The 18,539-nt window shown below is 55.1% G+C and overlaps 1 protein-coding gene across 2 annotated transcripts; it reads left to right on the forward strand.

The window, feature by feature from the left end:
- The first annotated feature begins 963 nt into the window (after nt 1–963).
- On the forward strand, nt 964–17,392 carry tecrb (trans-2,3-enoyl-CoA reductase b). Of its 2 annotated transcripts, XM_039772429.1 has the most exons (12): nt 964–993; nt 12,882–12,932; nt 13,333–13,384; nt 13,543–13,587; nt 15,108–15,211; nt 15,288–15,403; nt 15,498–15,603; nt 15,678–15,750; nt 15,839–15,882; nt 15,997–16,054; nt 16,135–16,223; nt 16,568–17,392. In XM_039772429.1, the coding sequence occupies exons 1-12, from the start codon at nt 979–981 to the stop codon at nt 16,739–16,741; spliced, it is 927 nt and encodes a 308-aa protein (XP_039628363.1). In that variant the 5' UTR covers nt 964–978; the 3' UTR covers nt 16,742–17,392. The 2 variants fall into 2 exon arrangements, with proteins under 2 accessions (XP_039628363.1, XP_039628362.1); XM_039772428.1 differs by lacking the exon at nt 964–993 and having other exon boundaries at nt 12,686–12,932.
- Nucleotides 17,393–18,539: the final 1,147 nt, after the last annotated feature.

An 18,539-nucleotide genomic window follows, 5' to 3' on the forward strand; every position in this document is an offset into this window, starting at 1 on the left:
GTCGCTCTAAGATAGTTTGACTGCTAAAAGTAGTGAGCACAGGATTGGTTTTCAAGTGACGTAAATAGTTTAGTAGAATTTCTGTTTAACTTTTAATATGGCTCGTCTATATTTCTTTTTATTATTACTGCTTATTATTGGATTCAACTATGAAGGCAAGTTTGAACTTTTCACGTGTCACAATAATAAAACCTTTAAACCCTGAAATCAGTTAGTCGAACGTGCGTACAAAGACTGGCCTGAAATGGGACCCCCAGCTGGGAGGAGCGGCGTTACGCTCCGCCATCCTGGGCTGCCCCCAATGCTGCTCTACATGAAGTCTTCACTGGCAGTGGCTCAATGAAAGTTTACGTGTGTTTATTAAGTGCTCGTTACGATGTGCTCTTCTCAAGGTCTTCCTGCACCGCCACAGTTAAGTGTACTGGAGATGTACAGTATTGCTTAATCTTCATAGGGGTGAGGCGGCCTTTAGCCCAGAAACATAAGATTTACGCACAATCATCGAAATCGACACACGTTTGAGACTCAGCAGGATAAACTCGCGAAGTTCAGCGCCGGCGCCTCCCCTGACGGCACGTAGCGCGACGATGACAAACTACGCGCAGGTGTGGGGGGTTTGATTGTTAAGCTTTGACAGCTACGGTGCGCCCTGAGGGACAATCTGCACGGAGTGGCGCAGGGCCTCCTGTCGTTTTCTAAAGCTTTGAGTGGCACCGCCGTCGTTCGTTCATTCATTGAAAAACAACTCCATACACCGAGAGCGGATTGATATTTGACTTTTATATCGCGGCATCCACAGACGCCACTTCTTAAACGCGTTTGCCTTTGATCACCAAACCGCTCAACCGCCGACGCTTGCGCGTGCTCGCGCCTCCATCCGATTGGCTGCCGCGAAGCACTGCTTTGCGCCCATTGGCTCTTCGGGGGGTCAGGTCGGTGCGAGAGGAGGAGGAGGAGGCGTCTTAACTGTCGGCCAAGATGAAGCACTACGAGGTGAGGGAAATTTTTGGGCTTCATTTTTGTGGGTTTTGCTTGTTCTCTGCCCACTGTCGTGCCAGTTGTGCTCCTTAAAAGTCGTTCGAGTATGGCAGCTTATCAACAGTCGAGGCCGTCGCTCTTGTTGTGGGTTAAAGTCTGCACTAAGTGGGCTGATTGCTCAAGGCCAGGCGAAGAAGTCGCCAAACCACTGAGAGAATGTCGCCTGGGTGTTTTAGGGGATTGTCACAGCGGTCATTCGCGTCCACCTGTTTGTTGCGTATGGGCGACAGTGGCGTGAAAGGTAAATGGTCGCATGCTGAGGGTGTCGCAGTGTTGTATTCGGAAATGCGGGCCGCGGTGACAAAGAGTGACCTTAACAATTGGAGCGTCTCCGCCATTGGTAATGCAGTGCAGGGGTTCACAAATCAGCACGTAGGCCGGAAGTACACTTGGAGTTTAATGTCCAAAAGCCGCGAAGAAATCGCAAGTCGGCGCACGTGAGGGGTGACAATGGCCGTTTTGTGTACTTCAGTGACACGGTGGCCTCGCTCCACTTGTGTTTGTGTTTATTTTGTTGGTAAATGTGACTGAATGAATGAATGAATGAGTGAATGAATGAATGGAGGTTGGTGTATTGCTCAAAATGCCAGCTTATTCTTTTCTTCCTATTGTAATTGTCAGAAACTGCCCACTGGCCATTTGTTAACTTCTTTCATTTTGCTACTCGGCCGTGGAAGGAAAACGAATGGGACTCCGCTTTGAAATGCAGATCGACAGTGTGGGTGTCAATTAATGGGAGCGATGGAGAAACCCACAGGAATGTCGTTTAATGAGCGCCTGTCGTAGTTGGGGACAAGGACAGTGCGGAATGGCGTCCCATCTGATGGATCTGAGGGAAGTCACTTCACAGTAGGGTGACAGATGTGACGTGCACGGGCCTCCATGTTCACACTGATATAAATATCTAACCCTGTGTAACCCACACCGGGCCCTGTCAGTGCAGCCTGCGCCAGTCCGTCCGATCTCAGCCCCGTCGAGGGCCCTGCCGTCGTCAAGTCCTTCTTTCTGAGTCCCCCGCAGCCATTTCATTAAGTGACATCTGTGACCCAGGCCTGTGGCTTTGGGTGTTAACAAGCAAAGTAACTTGTATGAAATGCCAAAGTGCCCATGAGGGATTGGGTCAGTGTGGCACTAACACGTCGCTTTGCCGTGGAGTTTGGCAGCAGACCGTCTCGGTGTCTCCTCTGTGCTTGGCTTTCGCTTTCTCTCATTTATTTGAGCCTTTGGGCCATGCAGTGTGGTCAGGGTCCTCCTAGGTGGCAACTCGCAGTTCTAATGACCCTGCTGGCACCTTTTGAAGGAGCTCAGCTACTGAGACCCACACAAGTGGCATTAAGCAAAGCTTAGAGAAGCCGAGGTGGGTAAACTGAAGTGACAGAGCTGTAATATTTTAGGTGTGGCCTGTAGGGGGCGCGCGATATCTTCACTTTAAAGGCATAAGAGCTGCTCCTCCGAGATTAATGAGCAGTGCAGGGCAGTGCCACCCCACGCCAGCGGGCACCGATCAGTCAGCTCAGGCGCCGGGCCTCGCACCGTACAGACACGAGGTAAGGTGTCCGTCCCCACAGCTTCAAGGGCTGGCTAAATAGATGTGACAAATATGTACGCCTATAGGGAACGGGCACAGGTAGAGCACGTGGCATCACAAAGCATCTTTGGAGTTTAAATTCGACATTAAAACCCAAGTACGTCGCGGATGTTAAGGGCACGTCTGGCACACACAGAAGCGCGGGCACATTCAGGGACCGTCACACCCAACTTGATGTCCTTTTGGGAGGTGAAGTGGAAGGACAAGCTTCTGTTCTGAGGCCAGAGGATGGGCACCTGATCAAGGGCTGCCCAGGGTCGTCCTGTTGTACGTAAAGCACAAGGTAAGCCCCTCGGGGGGCTCCTTCAGTCCCGCTTAGTAGAGGAAGGGAAACGTAAAATGTCTTAAAATACAAAATACACCTTCAGCAGTCACTTGAAGTAGACGAACTGTGAGCTGAGCTGAGAGAAGAACTCGGGCGATCTGTGAAAGGCCGGGGAGTGCGGAGATGGCAGGTAACTGAAAGGAACGACTCTGGGCATCTCTCTGCTCCGAGGTTTCGTTTTGCCAACGCGGTGGCATCAGTGGCGGAAGGAGAAGTAAAAGGGGTACCGTTGTGCCCGTGTTAGCAGCGAAGCGACTTTATCTTCTGCGGTTTCGTTTTGCCAACGCGGTGGCATCAGTGGCGGAAGGAGAAGTAAAATGGGTACCATTGTGCCCGTGTTAGCAGCGAAGTGACTTTATCTTCTGCGGTTTCGTTTTGCCAACACGAGTGGCGGAAGGAGAAGTAAAAGGGGTACCGTTGTGCCCGTGTTAGCGGTGAAGCGACTTTATCTTTCTTCTGCGGTTTCGTTTTGCTGACGTGCTGGCGTCGCTTTGTGTTGTTAGCAGTTAAGCAACTTTTCTGTTTCCTCAGAGGCGGAGCCCTCACCCCGACTCCGCCTCTCACTTCCGGGCTGGACAGACAGACAGACAGACAGACAGGCACTTCTGTATACGACTAGGGGGCTTTGCTCGCCTGCGCTACGTGCCAGTCACTTCGTGTCTCTGCCACCCGCGCGTGTGGACTTCACTTTCACCAAACGACAAATCTTTTCGTTCTCGCGGATCGGCCCCTTCATTGGTAAGACGCACGACTGATGGCAACACGAATCAGCCGATCTGCAAGTCTCCGACTTCAACTTGAAAGCTGAACGATTTCTACCCACTCCTGTCATGTGCCCGATGCCCAGATTCTTTTCGCTGTTCCCTTATTTCCGTCTGTCTGCGCTCCTGTGCTGTTTACTCTCCTTTCGACTTTTCCTACCTCCATTTTCTCTAAGCTGCTCCCTCTCCTTGTGCGCCGCGCCAGCGTTTCTGAATTCTTGACGACGTTCTACTTTGTCGTCTGCTCTTTGTCTTTTAAGTCTCGGATTATTTCTTTGTAAGAGCGAGACGTAAGAAGAGCAATGCGGTCGGCACAAATCCTCTCCGAGTTTTAGAAACGGCGAAGAGACAGAAAGGAGTGACGAGAATGCGTGAAAAGTGGACTCGCTGCCCACCTGCACAGGTGAAGAGGCGGAATGAGGAGCCCCGAGCAGACTGTGAATTAAGAGGAACGGCGCAGGGAAAAGAGAGAAGAAAAAAGGACAAAAGTGACAGAAAAGAAGCGAAGGCGGCGGCCCAGCGCTTGGCAGACGACGAAGGTGAAGTCTGACGAAGATGAATGAAAGTCGCTGAAAACGGAAAGCTGAGTGCGTGTAGGCGAGACGCGGCCAGCAGAGGGTGCCAGGGTTTCATGGTGCAAACGTCAAGACAAACGGCAGTAAAATAAGACGAGGGAGCGTTCGGCGCAGGGGCAGGGGGTCCGGGCACCAGGATTGTCACGCTCGTTCCGGTTCTGTGCTTGTCCTGCTCTGAAGATTTTCTGCGTAGTGAAGAGCCGAGCAGGATCCTTCGCTTGCTGAGGTCCCCGTCTAAACGTTTGCAGTGCGCCATCTGTTGGAATGTATGCCGTAAGAAGACGCAGGGCATGTTTCAATCCAACAGGTGGCACACCACAAGCGTCGGCGCAGCTCCAGAACCAAATGGCGTGTAGCGGAGACAGCAGCTGGACGGACACACAGACACCCGGGGGGCTTGTCCTTTTGTTAAGGTGGGTTACTGTGAGCCCAGGGTGAGAGAGACTTCAAGTTGGTAGCATTTTTAAAGTGCCCGTGTTGCTGTGGCAGCAGATAAGACCCCCGTTGACGAGCCTCCACAGATGCGACTCCAGCAAACATAAGAACCCGCGGTGCCACGCGGTCCGTCCCTTGTAATAATAACAACGATAATACGCTTTGCTTTTAGGGCACCTGGCATTTCTTAGGGTGGCATACAAACAGTTCCTTGCTTGGTTTCCTGCTGGCGTGTGCTTTGATGCCCCTGGTGGGGGTGTTGTGCCATCCCGCTGGATACAAAACACCATCTGCAGATTGTTAATGTTCAGGAGTGTCAAAGATAAGTGAAAGTACAAAAGAGCAAAGAGACGAAGCGCATTGGGAGTGTAGGGTGGCATCAGTGGTGCTCTCTGAGGTGGGTGAGTAAGGGCAGCACTGCTGCTCTGTGGGGGGCAACAGCTGTGCCAGACCCCTCCACGTGTTGGCTGTCGACCACTTTGTGTTTGTTCTCTGGATTTCACGTTGGCACTGTTTGGAAACCTCACCAGTTTACTTTTACAGAAGGAGTCTGCCATGCTATTGTGTGCCAAAGCAGGAGCGGGCAATGAACCAGCTGAGCTAGTAGGCCAGGGAATGTGGAGTTCCAAGAAGACGGTTTCGGCGTCCATTACTGGAAAACTTGCAAAGGCAAATAAAGAAACAACAGCAAATGGAAGACGTGACGTCATGTTGTGAATCGGTGTGCCAAGGGGGCACGGCCTTTGTCTCTTCAGCCTGTGAGCCAACAGCACATTACCCAGAGTGCCATGCAACTTAACCCAAGTAGGTGGGACAGAAGAGGCCGCCGCATTGTGTGCCAGGTTGGCAGCAGTGTGAGTGAGCAGAGACCTGCCATCAAAGTCATAGCAGGAGAGGGGCACTGACGGGCATTTTGTCTGAGGAATGGCACACATCATTTGGGTTACTGAATTCTGAAAAGTCCTCTGTCAGACGAGACGTCACGTGATTTGGGTGTTCTTTGCAAAGCCCTATGGGGTACGGTAGTGTGCCAGTTTTGACCGAATACGACAACATGTGGTGGCATCGGGGGTGCCACCTGCGAGTCGATGCCCACCCCATCACGCGGTAAAGTTGACTTTAGAATAACTGACGGCAGCACAGCCAGCCACTTTGGAGACGTGAGGTGCCCGAGCTGCGGGTGGGAGGCCCTTGGTGTTCACCGTGGCACATCATGCTAACCTTTCAGGACCCCGGAGGTCTGCTCGGGTGGTCCGTGGCGCACAGTTGGGCATATCGGACTGAATGTGTTATTACAGCGTGATGTGGGCCCCACTCTTCACTGGGCACGTGGGTCACCCCCACATCACCAGTGTGACGACCTGTGGTGGCCTGTGCCCCGTGTAGCCACAGCTGTTCAAGCTGATGTCTGTGCCAGGCCGAGGTTGACGTCTGTGCCAGGCTGGGGTTTGCATGCCCTCACCGTGGCTTTCTTTGGGGTTCTCCAGTTTCCCCCACATGCAGGTTGGCTGAGCTGGAGTTGGCATTTGAGTGTGTGTTGACTCTTCAATAGAGTGGCACCCTTGCCTTGTGCTCGGTGCCACCTCCCTGTGATTCTGCTCTCGTTTGGAAGATGGCTGGCTGATGATATCTGAGATGCTACTTTAACTGGTCCCAGTTTAATTCAAGTGGTATTTGTATAATTAACCCCCCCATTAGTGTGCCTGTCACTCATTTCATCCGACACCGTGTGACATTTGTCACTATTCAGCTGCGACTTGCCAAATGCATTGCCACCTGCACATGCCAGCTAAGCTCAAAGGGTCGACGGAGGCAGTCAGTGTGGTGATGGGGGGGTCTTAGAGTGAAGCATGTGGTGCCCGGCCTGTGACTTGGCCCTCTTTGTGACAACATCTTCAATGTCACTCATTGTATGACAAACAGGATGCCCTGCAGGTCTGCGCTGTAAAGCACCCTGGTGTGCCGGTGACTAAAATGGATGCCCAGCAGTTGTGCCAGTCTTTGCCGTTGTCGCTGACTAAAGCTGCTGCTGAGCTCCACCTACCCGCTGTGCCATCTTGTGCCCCGTGCTGGAGCTCCCATGAGCTTGCAGCAGCCAAGTGATGAGTGCCATGTGTTGAGGTGGGACATTTGAACTGCATGGCATCCGACTTTTGAGGTGTGTGTGTGCCACTAGATGGCGCCATTTATACACGTCTGTCAGTGTGGTTCAGCAGGGGCCGTCATGCCAGTGTGCGTCTGCCCAGCCAGTGCCGCTCCACTTTAGACATTAAAGAACATTTTTAAGAAGTGCTGCCAGTCACCTGGGGACATCGTGGTGGAGGCTCCTGTCACAGACGAGCCATTTCTGTAAATTTCAGGAGCCCCCCCGGCCCCCCAGTGGACGTTTCCTTTAGTACTTGAATATTTGTTACCACAGGGTCACTAATGCCATTCACGGCGAGTCTCGAGAATGTGGCATCTTAAGCTGTGAGTTTGGGTCACTCGAGGGGGTATGGCGCTCTGTGGCGGGTCGGGTATCTTAGCATCGCTTGTCACTGGCAGCTTAGGCAAATGTCCCCGAGGGGATTGTGGGTCACAAAGACACCAAAAAGACGCAGTGCACTACAACAAAGAGTGGGGGGTCACACAGTCTGACCAGAAATGGGGGCACTGCTGGGGCTGGCAAACGCACGCCAGGTGACCAAGACGGCTGTGAAAACTGCACTGGGTCTCCTTTGTCAAAGTGAGGGTCTCGGTTTGTCACCTTCTGTTGAACGTGGGGGTCTTCAGGCGAGAGCACAAAAGGTGGAGGTGTCCCGGTGTCGTGTTAGCTGAGTGGCATGGGACGAGGACAGCAGTGACCTCTCGGGGTGAGGAGCGCGTGGACGGCGAGGTGATGACAACGAGAGCAGGGCAGTGTCAGCGGTGACACGCCAAGTAGAGACCCCGCGCTGATGGTAACGCGCCTCGTAAACTCGGGAGTCAAGCCTGCCTGGCAAAGTGCCATCCTGAGCCGCATGCCGCCCTCGCTCTTTATTTTGCGCTGTGCCCTTTTCGGCCCCCACTACTGTAACGGCAGTGCAGGAGGTCCGCCTGAAGCCCCCATGCATTTGTTCACATGCGGGGTCCTCCATTTAATTAATGTGTGGCACATGTGGCATTTTACAGAGGTGGCCATGTCCCATCTTCACCAGTTGCCCACATTGTACTCGGTGGGTTATGTGCCCCCGGTGCCCCGTTGTGCCTGCTGTTGGCTTGAATCGGTAAAGAGCTGGCACGCTGGCCCGTTCAGAGGATCAAACGGCGGTGGCTTTGACTTGGTGGCAGAGTGACGCGCCCTGCGGTGGCCGTTCCGTGCTTGCCCTGCCTGGCGTTGATGTGACGGCTGCCAACAACCTGTTAATGTCCTCTTTCAGCCTTCTGGAATGGAAGCTGTTGATGTGAAGTCAGCAGAGAGGAGGGCATCGGGTTACGCGGCCCCTCCGGGGCAGGATAAGGTTGCAGGCCTCTCTCCGGGTCTCTGACCTCCGCTTGCCAGTGCGGGTGGGCGGGCACGCAGGCGCTGATCTTATTTATAACTCGGCAGAGGCCGGAGGGGCAGCACAACGCGCTCCGCACAGTCTGTAGGTGGCGCTACCCACGCAGCTCGTGTGTTGGGTGGGCTCGCTGCCTGAACGGCACCCACCTGCTGCTCTGACGGTCACACTGGCCCTGAGTCACTGGCCGGGAATTTCCTGCCATCATGTGCTCTGCGCTTGTGGCACTCGTGGCACACTCAGGGTCACATTTGTCCTCCAGCCCGCCTACTGACGTGTAGTTTTTTCCGTTGGTATGCATGGCATACCGTGCCCTTGAGTCATTGCCAGAGTGCCCGGACTAGGGGTGTGCGGGTGAGCCGGACAGACAGTACGGGTGTGGGCGCAGTTGGGGTGGGCATGGCCTTCACTGTGAGGGTTTGAGACCCCTTTGTGGCCCATTTTTATTTGCAAATAGTAATAATAATAATGGGGTACATTCCTGTGGCAGACGTATAGTGGGCAGCCACTTCCACCACCACTAATGGGCAGCACCCACCTGGACGACATGACGGCAGCCATTTTTGGACCAGTGTGCTCGCCACACTGAAGGGGGTGGGGGAGATGGGGGCTGATTAGGTGGGCAGTTCAGCCAGGACACATTTCTCGTCCCCCTCACTGCCCGCCACACGCAGAGCTGGTGGGCCTCCCGTCCTGGCGTTGGGTGGGATGGGCGCTGTAAGGCGTCACTGCTTCTTTCAGGGTTTAACTCGTCGACTGCGAGTCGGCAGTGGCAGGGCGGCCCACCTTGGTATCGCGGGCGCAGAGCCCACAGTGGGAGTCTGAAGGGCCGTGAAGGACTTCTCTGTTCTGTGCGCCAGCTACAAGGTACCTCCGATTTTAGGGAGTGCACTTAGCGTGGTAAAATTAGAGAGTCCCCAGGTGCCAGTGTGGCTGCCAACGTGATACGCGGTGCGTCAGAGGACTCGCCAAAGTGCGGGGTCTCTGCATTAAACGAAAACGTTTTCTTGTTGGAGCAAACCCCCCTCTCAGCCACCAAGCGCCATCTTGAAAGGCCTCCGGCGTGTGCCTGTGGATGGCGAGGCCTGTGACAGAGAAGCGGGCGCGGTGATGGCGTTCTAGAAGTTTCACGGCGGCGGGTGGTCTCTTTGAAGCCTTTGGGCTCCTGCTGATCGTGCGTTTGTGTTCGTGCGTCTCGCTCCGTTTTTATTATTCTGACCAAAGACCACCGACGGGACGGGCACTGCGACTAAAGGCAGAGGCTGCCCAGTCATCCCTCCCCAGCGTGTGGGCAGCGTTGGTGACGACTCTGGGGTGGCTTACTGGGCGCTACAGTGTGGGGTGCCCTGATTCATCATTCAGATCCAAGCCCATAAATGAGGTGTTGTCCTGGTGGGCCACTGAAGCAGCTGTCTGCTGGCACAGGCCTGGCGCTCACCTGCAGTTGGCACATTGTCTCCTCTTTTAGGGCATGTGGCTGGTGCTACACGGCTGCCTCTGCGCACCCTTCACGCTGCCCTGTACTGAGCCGCCATGCTGCTGGCACGTTACGACATTGGTGGTCTCCGTATCTCAGGGGGGCTCCTACACACCAAGCCCTGACTGGCTGTGTTGGCACAGCAGGATGGCGCCGATTGTTTTTACACGTCGCAGAGTCTCCTCAAGTTTCTCGGTGTATGGTGCTGGATGCCCACCTGGACTCTACGGGTGGGGTCTCCTCACAAGCTCGCCCGATTGGACGTCCATGTTTCTCTTGGGTGCGGGCATTTCCTGTCACTTTGGATCTTAAATGCCAATCCCTGCTGGCCTGGATGGACATGTGGGTGAGGCTGCTGTGCCAGCCTTCTGCCCAGCTTGATTCTCCACTTGAAGCCGCTGAGGTAGGGGATGTCATGCGGGTGGTCTTCACTTGGGGTCTTTGGATACGTGGCACCTACCGGGATATCTTGGGTGTTGTTTTAACGATGAGTTTGTCAGTCAGGCTCCTGTAGCCCCCCAGGGTAGACCACCGCCTGTGCACAAAGCGAGCCCATTGCTGCCGGAGATGAAGCAGCCTTGTGGTGGACCATCGTCATCGTGTGGCTCTGCTGAAAGGACGACGTCACAAAGACCACCCGGCAGCTCCTCGGCCCACTGTGAGGACACAAAGGAGGGGACCCGCCCCCCTGGAGCCACTTGGTGCTTTTTAGCGGTCGGTTTTATCGTTTTCATCGTTTTTACTTTCCTGTGTGGTACTTGACGGACCCTTTGGGTTTTGACTCCATCAGTGCCCACCCCAGCCCAGATCAGCTCGCTGTGCCCACAACGCTCCGGCCCTGTAGCTCAGGTCGCCTTTGTGTTTGGCACTCGAGTGTTTCTGCTGTGTAAACCGTGGAGGCCGTGCCAAGGTGCCCCCCTCCTCTCCCCTCCTCTCCGTTTGTGCCCAGGGTTACTCGGATTGGCGACTTTTCTGTTCTTTTACTTTTCCGTTGATCTCGTGTTGTCCTCTCAACGAGCTTTTAACAAACACGTCCTTTATGTCACCGTCAAAGTATCGAGATGTGCCCACCCTATTGGGGGCGTGTCCTTCTGACCCGCTTGGCCCGGTTTGACAGGCCCGTGTACTGCGGACCTCCACTTCACGTATTCTGTGGGTCCAGGGCATCCCGAAGCAGGCGGACCCCCACAGCCCCCCAGACCACCCACCACAGCTCTGAGCTCTCCTCAGTCCGCTGCGCTCTCCCAGCACGGCGCCACTCTTACCTAAGTGATGTGCCAGCCTTGCGCCCGTCCGCCTTCTGAGCTTGTGCCTGCGCTGGCGGCGGGCGGGCGGGTGGTCTATAAATAATCTGCAGACGGCACCCTGGAAGGTGAGAGGCCGTCACGGCACAGGAAGCGAGAGTTCTTGGAATGCAATCCCACCACGAGGTCACAGTCCAGGCTGCCAGCCCACATTCACAAACGGCGGCACTTCTTGGGAACAAACTGAGGTGGCAGTGCTTGGCATCCACACTGGCATCTCCTGTCATGGCAGAGCTGGCATTTCATGCTTCACATACACAGGCTGTGGCCGCACACCGTGGCAAGTTCACCACACAAGTGTGCTTTGGTTTGGCATTTACAGGGCAATTCGGCTAGTGAGCCCCCTGTTAGACCTGCTATGGCCCACCGGTGTCGAGCCCCCATCAGCCTGGTAAAGTGCAGTGGAATCCGAACTGAATGGGGGGTCCGATAGCTGGGCACACGTACATGAAGTGGTGAGGGGGCTCTGAGCCCACACTGGTCTCCTGGGCAAGAAAACACAGAAACCCATTCCGCGAGTCTGGGGTGCGAGTGAGTGGCACATACTGGCGATTCTCTCGGCCAGCCAGCCAGCACCCACAAATGGCAGTGGATGGCAGTGCCCGCTGGCCTCAGACGGCCCTCTTGTCTTCAGCAGTGCTAATAATGTGGGACATTTGAGGTGACGTCATGTGACTGCATGCCCAGGGCAGTGACATGTCCGTCTAATTGTTCGGTGGGCTGCCAGTCTCTGTGTCAGGGCAGCTCCTCAGTTCTGCACGTCTTCTTCCTTCGTTGGTACCGTTTGTGCCCTTTCACTTTTGTTCACCACACACGGTGCCCTTTTAATGGTGTCACCCGCCTCCCTCTGTTGCTTGAATTTCAGTGCCACCGTAGTGCACATGCAGTTCAAAATTTGAAAGAAAATGAAAAAAAGTAAGAGGGGCGGTGCCCAGTGGACTGCTGGCATGGATGCTGACCTGGCATCAGTTCAATCGGCACAGCTGCCTACTGTTGCCCTCTGGGGTCCCACAGATGTCAGGAGCTCCATAGTCACATAGCTGTTGCACCAAAGGGTGGGCATTGCCATCCTGCTGCTTGTCATGGGCAGCAGGGTGGCATGGTGATTGCCATTGAGCCAGCATTGTTGGCATGTTCTCCTTGTGTCTCGGGGGGCTTTTCCTCTCGCATCCCCAAAATTGTTGTGTTGAGGTGACTCGTAACTGGCCAAGTGTGAAGGTTTGTCATGTGATGGACTGGCATCCACTTTGTGCCCAGTACTGCCAGGAATTAGACTGGGCAGGTACGTATGCTGTAATCCCAGCACAATGGTGTGCCCAGAAGTGCATTGGACATCCCGGGACTGGCCAGCCTGAGGTGGGCATAGCGCATGGTGGGATTCGGCCCCCTGTTCTTACCCACCCTCTCTTCTGCCCCCTGGTCCTACAGTGCGGGCACAGCTGCCAGCCAATCTAAGGTGGCAGCACGTCTGCGCTTCATCAGTCAGCGCCTCCGAGTCCATCTTGTAAGTCAGCCTGCCTTCGGGACGGTGCCCGGGTGGGCTATTTTTAGCCCCCCGGCGAGCTATCGAGTTTCACCTTCAGCGCAGTGCAGAAGCAGCAAGGAGCAGAAATGTGCCTCCTGCCCCCCAACCCCCGCCTTGGCCCGCCGTGCTGGGACCGCCGCAGTCCGACGACGAGACGAGCAGGGGGCACCGGTCAGGCAGGCAGGCGTGGGCTTTGTGGGAATATGGATATCAACTCGGTGGCTTTAGAGGCGAGTCAGCCCCCCAAGAAGGCTGCCAACGGGATGGCGGCGCCCGTGGCACAGAAGCGCCCCTCCAAACCCAAGAAAGCTAAAAAAGCTGTTGTTTTCTTTGAGGTGGAGATCCTGGATGCCAAGACCAAGGAGAAGCTGTGCTTCCTGGACAAGGTAAGCCCCCCGGGGTCGCACGCCTTTTTCATTTGGGATGCCCCTTTTTGTGGGGGGCGGGGAATCACAGGCCCCCGGCCCACTTACTTGTGTTCTGAAGCTTTGAGGACTCGCCACCGTGGGGTAGGGGAAACGAGTGCTCTGGGGGTCCTGATGCCACACTTGGCTCGACTCTCGAGGGTCTCTTCAGCTCAAGGTTGCCTGTTGCTTGTGGACTGGACCCTGTCCTGGTGGTCTTGCTGCCGCTCACGGGGGCCTCCTGAACTGAGAGTGGAGTGATGTGCCCAAGGCGTGCCAGGCTTCTTGGCATCGGCTGGCTGTGTGGTGCGTCACAGCGCCGCCCTGCTGGCAAGCCTCGTGTGGGGACCCCCAGCTCAGACCCTGTGCTTGTGTTTTGCAGGTGGAGCCCACCGCCACAGTCGGGGAGATCAAAGGGATGTTCCACAAATCTCGTAAGACCCTCTTTATTTCTTTGTACTCTCATTTCTGATTTCTCGTTTACGTGTGGCCTGAAAAGGAGGGCAAAACTCAGGCTGCTACCATCGTGTGGCACACCGAGTGCGGGCATCTCTGGGGGCTCTGACTCTTTTGTTTATTTGTTTGCTTTCAGATGCCCAGTGGTACCCAGCGCGGCAGTCCATCCGGCTGGACCCCAGTAAGTGCACCGCCTGTGGGAAAACAAAAGTGAAGGAATGGAGTTGTGCCAGTCTGAGCTGCACCAGCTGGCTTTGTGTTTGCTGTTGGGTGGTCATGGAGGAAGCCCACCATCAGACGTGTGTCTCTGCTTCACTGCTCGACGCTCTCCATTTATTTCTGTCACTTTTGGGTTTCATGTTCTGAATTTTGAACAGTCGACACCCCCCTATAGCCCCCCAGTGCCCGCCCACCTCGTCTCTGCATATTTGACACAATGCATGGCCTCGGATCTCCGAGAAGGGGATCAGTGTGAATACCCCCCCACCCACCAGGAGTCCTCGTCCCCAGAGGTACAATGCATGACACCTTCCTGTCATGTGATGTCACCTGGCCCACTTTACCACAGACACGTTGGTGAGGTTGGTGAGCGCCAGCTACTTGTGTCAGGTTCAGGTTGCCATTTCTGGGCCCTTTCTTTGGCTCCTGCCACATAGCCCCCCACCCAAGTGGTCCTTCAGGATGTCCTGACCACTGATGCCGAGCGCCAGGTTTACTGGATGGTGGGTCTGAAGCTCCACACACAGAGGGGGCCGTGCTGTCCGCAGAGTTCGACTTTGGCCTTGGCTGCCATTACGTCATTGAGACGACGTACCCCTTGTCTGCCAGTTTCCTGTTTCATGAATCCCACTGTTCTTGAGGCTAGAGGTCCTTAAAGGAGTCCTCGCTGTGCCCTTGCGGTCATTTTGGCAGGCTGCCCTTTGTTCCTGATGTCCTCTGTGGCACCCTGCAGATGCCATTCTGCTCCTTTCCTGCTTGGGACGTTTCAATGACTTTTTTTCCGCTGATTTCTAGAAAGCTAGTGGTGCGGGTTAACTTGTGGGGGGTTGTTCCAAGTGAGGAACTAAGGGGGCGATTACTATTTCACAGTGCCAGTACAAGTGCTTCAGTCGTCTAAGTGGCTTTTCAGAGGTGGTGACGTGTGCTTCCTCGAGTTACGAAGTCATTCATTGTGACAAATTCACAAGTCAGGGACATTGGAGAGGGGGCAAATACTTTCTCACAGCACCGTGTTCAAAACAAACCCCTTGAAACATGACCTTGTCTTCTGTCCAGCTCGGGCTGGTCATGGGCAGTGGGTCACTTTGGGGTGCAGTGCGTATTTAAAGGACTGGTGTGACCCGGGCACTGAATGGCACTGATGGGTGTCTCCTGAGATCTGACAGATCTAAAAGCCCCTTGCAGCACTGACTGCTCTCAGAATCCAAAAGCTGGGTGTGGGAGATGTTGGCACCATCCAAGTTGATTGTCAGACTGGTAAAACTGCCTGCTGTCGTGTGACTTGCAGCTGGCACCTGATGGTGACGGTGAGTTGGCACTCACAGTAAGGAAATGAGGCACAAAATGGCGGGTCAAAAGCCAACCAACATCAGAAGTGACAGTCTGGGTGGTGTCATCTCTGTGCCCAGGATGCTGGGTGCCCACACTCGTGGAGCTCCGCCCATTGGCCCCTCACCAGATGTCTGCATTTTATTTCCACAGAGGGAAAGTCCCTTAAAGACGAAGACATCTTGCAGAACCTGCCAGTTGGCACGACAGCTACGCTGTACTTCAGGGACCTGGGAGCGCAGATCAGCTGGGTGACGGTGAGTGCCCGTCTGTGGCAGCTAGCTCCCTGGCGTCCGGTGTCCACTGGCCTCACGCGGCCTTCTCTCGCCATAGGTCTTCCTCACCGAGTACGCCGGGCCTCTTCTCATCTACCTGATGTTCTACTTCAGGGTGCCCTTCATCTACAGCCCAAAATATGACTTCACCACGAGCAAGCATTGGGTCGTGCAGTAAGTGGACGTGTGGTTGGGTGGCGGTGCCTGCTGGGGGTCTGCAGGTGCCCGGCCTCAGTCTAACGTCATTCTCTTCCTCTCAATCCATCAGCCTCGCCTGCATGTGCCACAGTTTCCACTACGTCAAGCGGCTGCTGGAGACGCTGTTTGTGCACCGCTTCTCGCATGGCACCATGCCACTGAGGAACATCTTCAAGGTACGAAATGCCCAGAGTTAGCGGGCCGGACGCGTGCTTTGGCTTCATGTAACCAACTGCTGCTCTTTCTGCAGAACTGTGCCTACTACTGGGGCTTTGCAGCGTGGATGGCCTACTACATAAACCACCCTCTGTACACGCCGCCGGGTAGGTGCCAGGCTCACCCAGCATGCCATGCTCACTAGCTGGCACTGATGCCACTTGGCTGATTCCTTTCTCTTTCATTTTCCTGCAGCTTACGGTGAACAGCAGATTAAAATGGCGCTTGTCATCTTTCTGGTAGGTAGTGCCAACTGAGGTGGGTCACTGCTGCTTGTGGGCCGAGCCCCTGGACGCGGTGGCCTTCCTCCTCTTCGTCGTCCTCATCTCCGCCCCTCTTGTCCCTCCCTGCAGTTCTGTCAGATCGGCAACTTCTCCATCCACATCGCGCTGAGGAACCTCCGGCCTCCAGGTAAGGTGCCAGGCACCTTGTTGAGGCCCGCTTGTGGCACTGCCCAGCCCTGACCTTTCACCTTTGACTGTCTGTTGCAGGCTCCAAGACCAGGAAGATCCCATACCCCACCAAGAACCCCTTCACTTGGCTCTTCCTGTTGGTCTCCTGCCCAAACTACACCTACGAGGTGAGCGCTGTGCCCGTCTCCTGGGTGGCATCACGGGGGGTGGTCCTCCTCATGCCTTCTACAGAGAGTGCCCCTCATGCAGTCACATGCTGTGTGGTTTGAAGCCACAGCCCACATGTAGAGATTGGCATAGTTTGCCCCCTGCTGCCCACAGATTGTCCTGGTATTGAGTGCACATGAAATGGGGGGCTATGGGGGTAGTTGGGTGCACCGTGACCAGTGGTTATGACCACCGCTGTGGGTGCCATGTGTACCCAGGATGCTGCCCTGTGTTTTCAGGGTGTCTTAGGCCTTCTGTCTGCTTGTGTCAATGATTTTTTTTTTTTTCTTGATTGTCCCCACAGGTGGGCTCCTGGGTGGGATTCACAGTGATGACGCAGTGTCTGCCTGTGGCCTTCTTCACCTTGGTGGGCTTCATTCAGATGACCATCTGGGCGAAGGGGAAGCACCGCAGTTACCTGAAGGAGTTCCGTGATTACCCGCCACTGCGCTCCCCCATCCTGCCCTTCATGCTGTAGAGACTGAGCCCCCCGTCATCGCCCCCTGGCATCCCACAAGAGAATCGCAGCCTCTGCATGCCAGGGAGGAGACGAGAACTGTTTTGACACTGGCACTGGTGGCACGACTACGCCAAGTGTTGGGCCTGTGCCCGTGACTGCAGTGTGTTGTTTTTACTGAGGTGTCATTGCCCCCCAACACCCCCCCCCAATCATGTTGGTCAGCTTTGAACCCCCTTGTGTCTTTTGTGTAGCCCACCAGGAGCAGAGCTTTGCCACAGGCGCCCGGGCAGGTTTGGTGATTGAAATGCAAGTCAGGAATGTTGAGAAGAGACAGGGACCTCGTGGTGGGCTTAGCCGTACAGTGGAGTGGGCATCAAAGGGGTCAGGTGAAGGATGGCAGCTGGCACACCTGAATGGTGCCCGGGGATGGCAGAGTTTACACAGTGGGCTGGTGCAGCCGCAGTCCTCTGGGACAATCCCTGTCACTTCCTTGGCTGCCCTTCTGTTTGTTTAGTGAATGGACAGACCTGAGGCGGCCCACTCGTGTGCTGGGTGAGGGTACCCAGCCTGGCAGAGCAGCTCCTGGCGTCTGTTCGTTCACTTTGCTCCTCTTTTTGTTTTGTTGCTCATCTTTGACCTCAGTTGAAATAAACGACGTTTCCAAGTTTGTGTCGAGGACGTGTGTGTGTGTGTTTGGACCCCCGGCCTGGTGATACACGACATGCTGGGGTCTTTGTGGCTGTACCCATCAAGTGGTGGGCTTCCTTCTTCTAGGAAGTGCCCGATTAGGAGACACTTTTGTGTTTTTACTGTAGCTTGAAATGCCCGGTTGGTCGGGCATCGTCTTTGAGTGGCCAAATACCAGTCGGGGTGGGGGGATGGTATGGGGGGGGACACATGCTCAGACCACCACAGCAGGCGAGTTCAAGAGGACCTCCAGAGTCTGCGCCGGCCCCTCTGTACATCATGTGATGCTGTGTGAGGGTTTGATGAGTAAAGCAGCTGACATGAGGCTCCTCCCACTGCCCTCCAAACCCAGCACTGCCTATTGGGTATTCAGCCTGATGCCAACTCCTGCCAGCCCGGCCTCACGCTTCCCATTTCTTTGGCGTCTTTCCTGAAGTTTCATCAGTTGGCATACTGCCCACTCCTACCCGGCCCCCCTTTTCTTTTTTCACTTGTACTTCCTGGTCCCAGGTGGCCCTACATTTTCCCCTTCCTAATAGACCCAAGAGGCGAGGTGCCCACAATGAGTGAAGGGTGTGCCAGGAAACATCTACACTGGGCCCCCTAGGACTTAATTTGGGACCCTCTGGGCCAAACCCCCACACTCTAAGTGAACCCATGAAAGAGGAAATGAGAGGTGGCACTGGAGCATGGAGGGCAAGCTCTTCTACCCAGAGCCCTCACGGCACCTGGCAAGTGCCCGCTTGACAGTGAGAAGTTCAAGTGCTGGCGCCTTATGATCTTCTCGGCCGTTTACTCAGCAAGTCAAATTTCTTGGTGTTGCCTGAAATTCTGAACTCGTCACTTTGTGACGTCCTCTTCTAAGGAGGACAGCTGGCATCGGGCAGAGCAGGGCACTGATGGCATAACGAAGCAGAAGACCCGCACAGGCCCTCCACCTCCAAGAGGCCAGCAAGGCGCAGTCACTGTCACCACCCCACTGACAAACTCTGGGGACAAACCCTGCAGCCACAGGGTCCTCGGGACTGGCACTGGACGGTGCCCACTGCCAAATCTCCAGCTGGTGACCTTCTGATGTCACATGCGAGCCTCACAAACCTGCAGACGCCTCATATTTGGAGGCTCACTA

The sequence above is a fragment of the Polypterus senegalus genome, chromosome 12 (assembly GCF_016835505.1).
Source record: "Polypterus senegalus isolate Bchr_013 chromosome 12, ASM1683550v1, whole genome shotgun sequence".
Lineage (NCBI taxonomy): Eukaryota > Metazoa > Chordata > Cladistia > Polypteriformes > Polypteridae > Polypterus > Polypterus senegalus.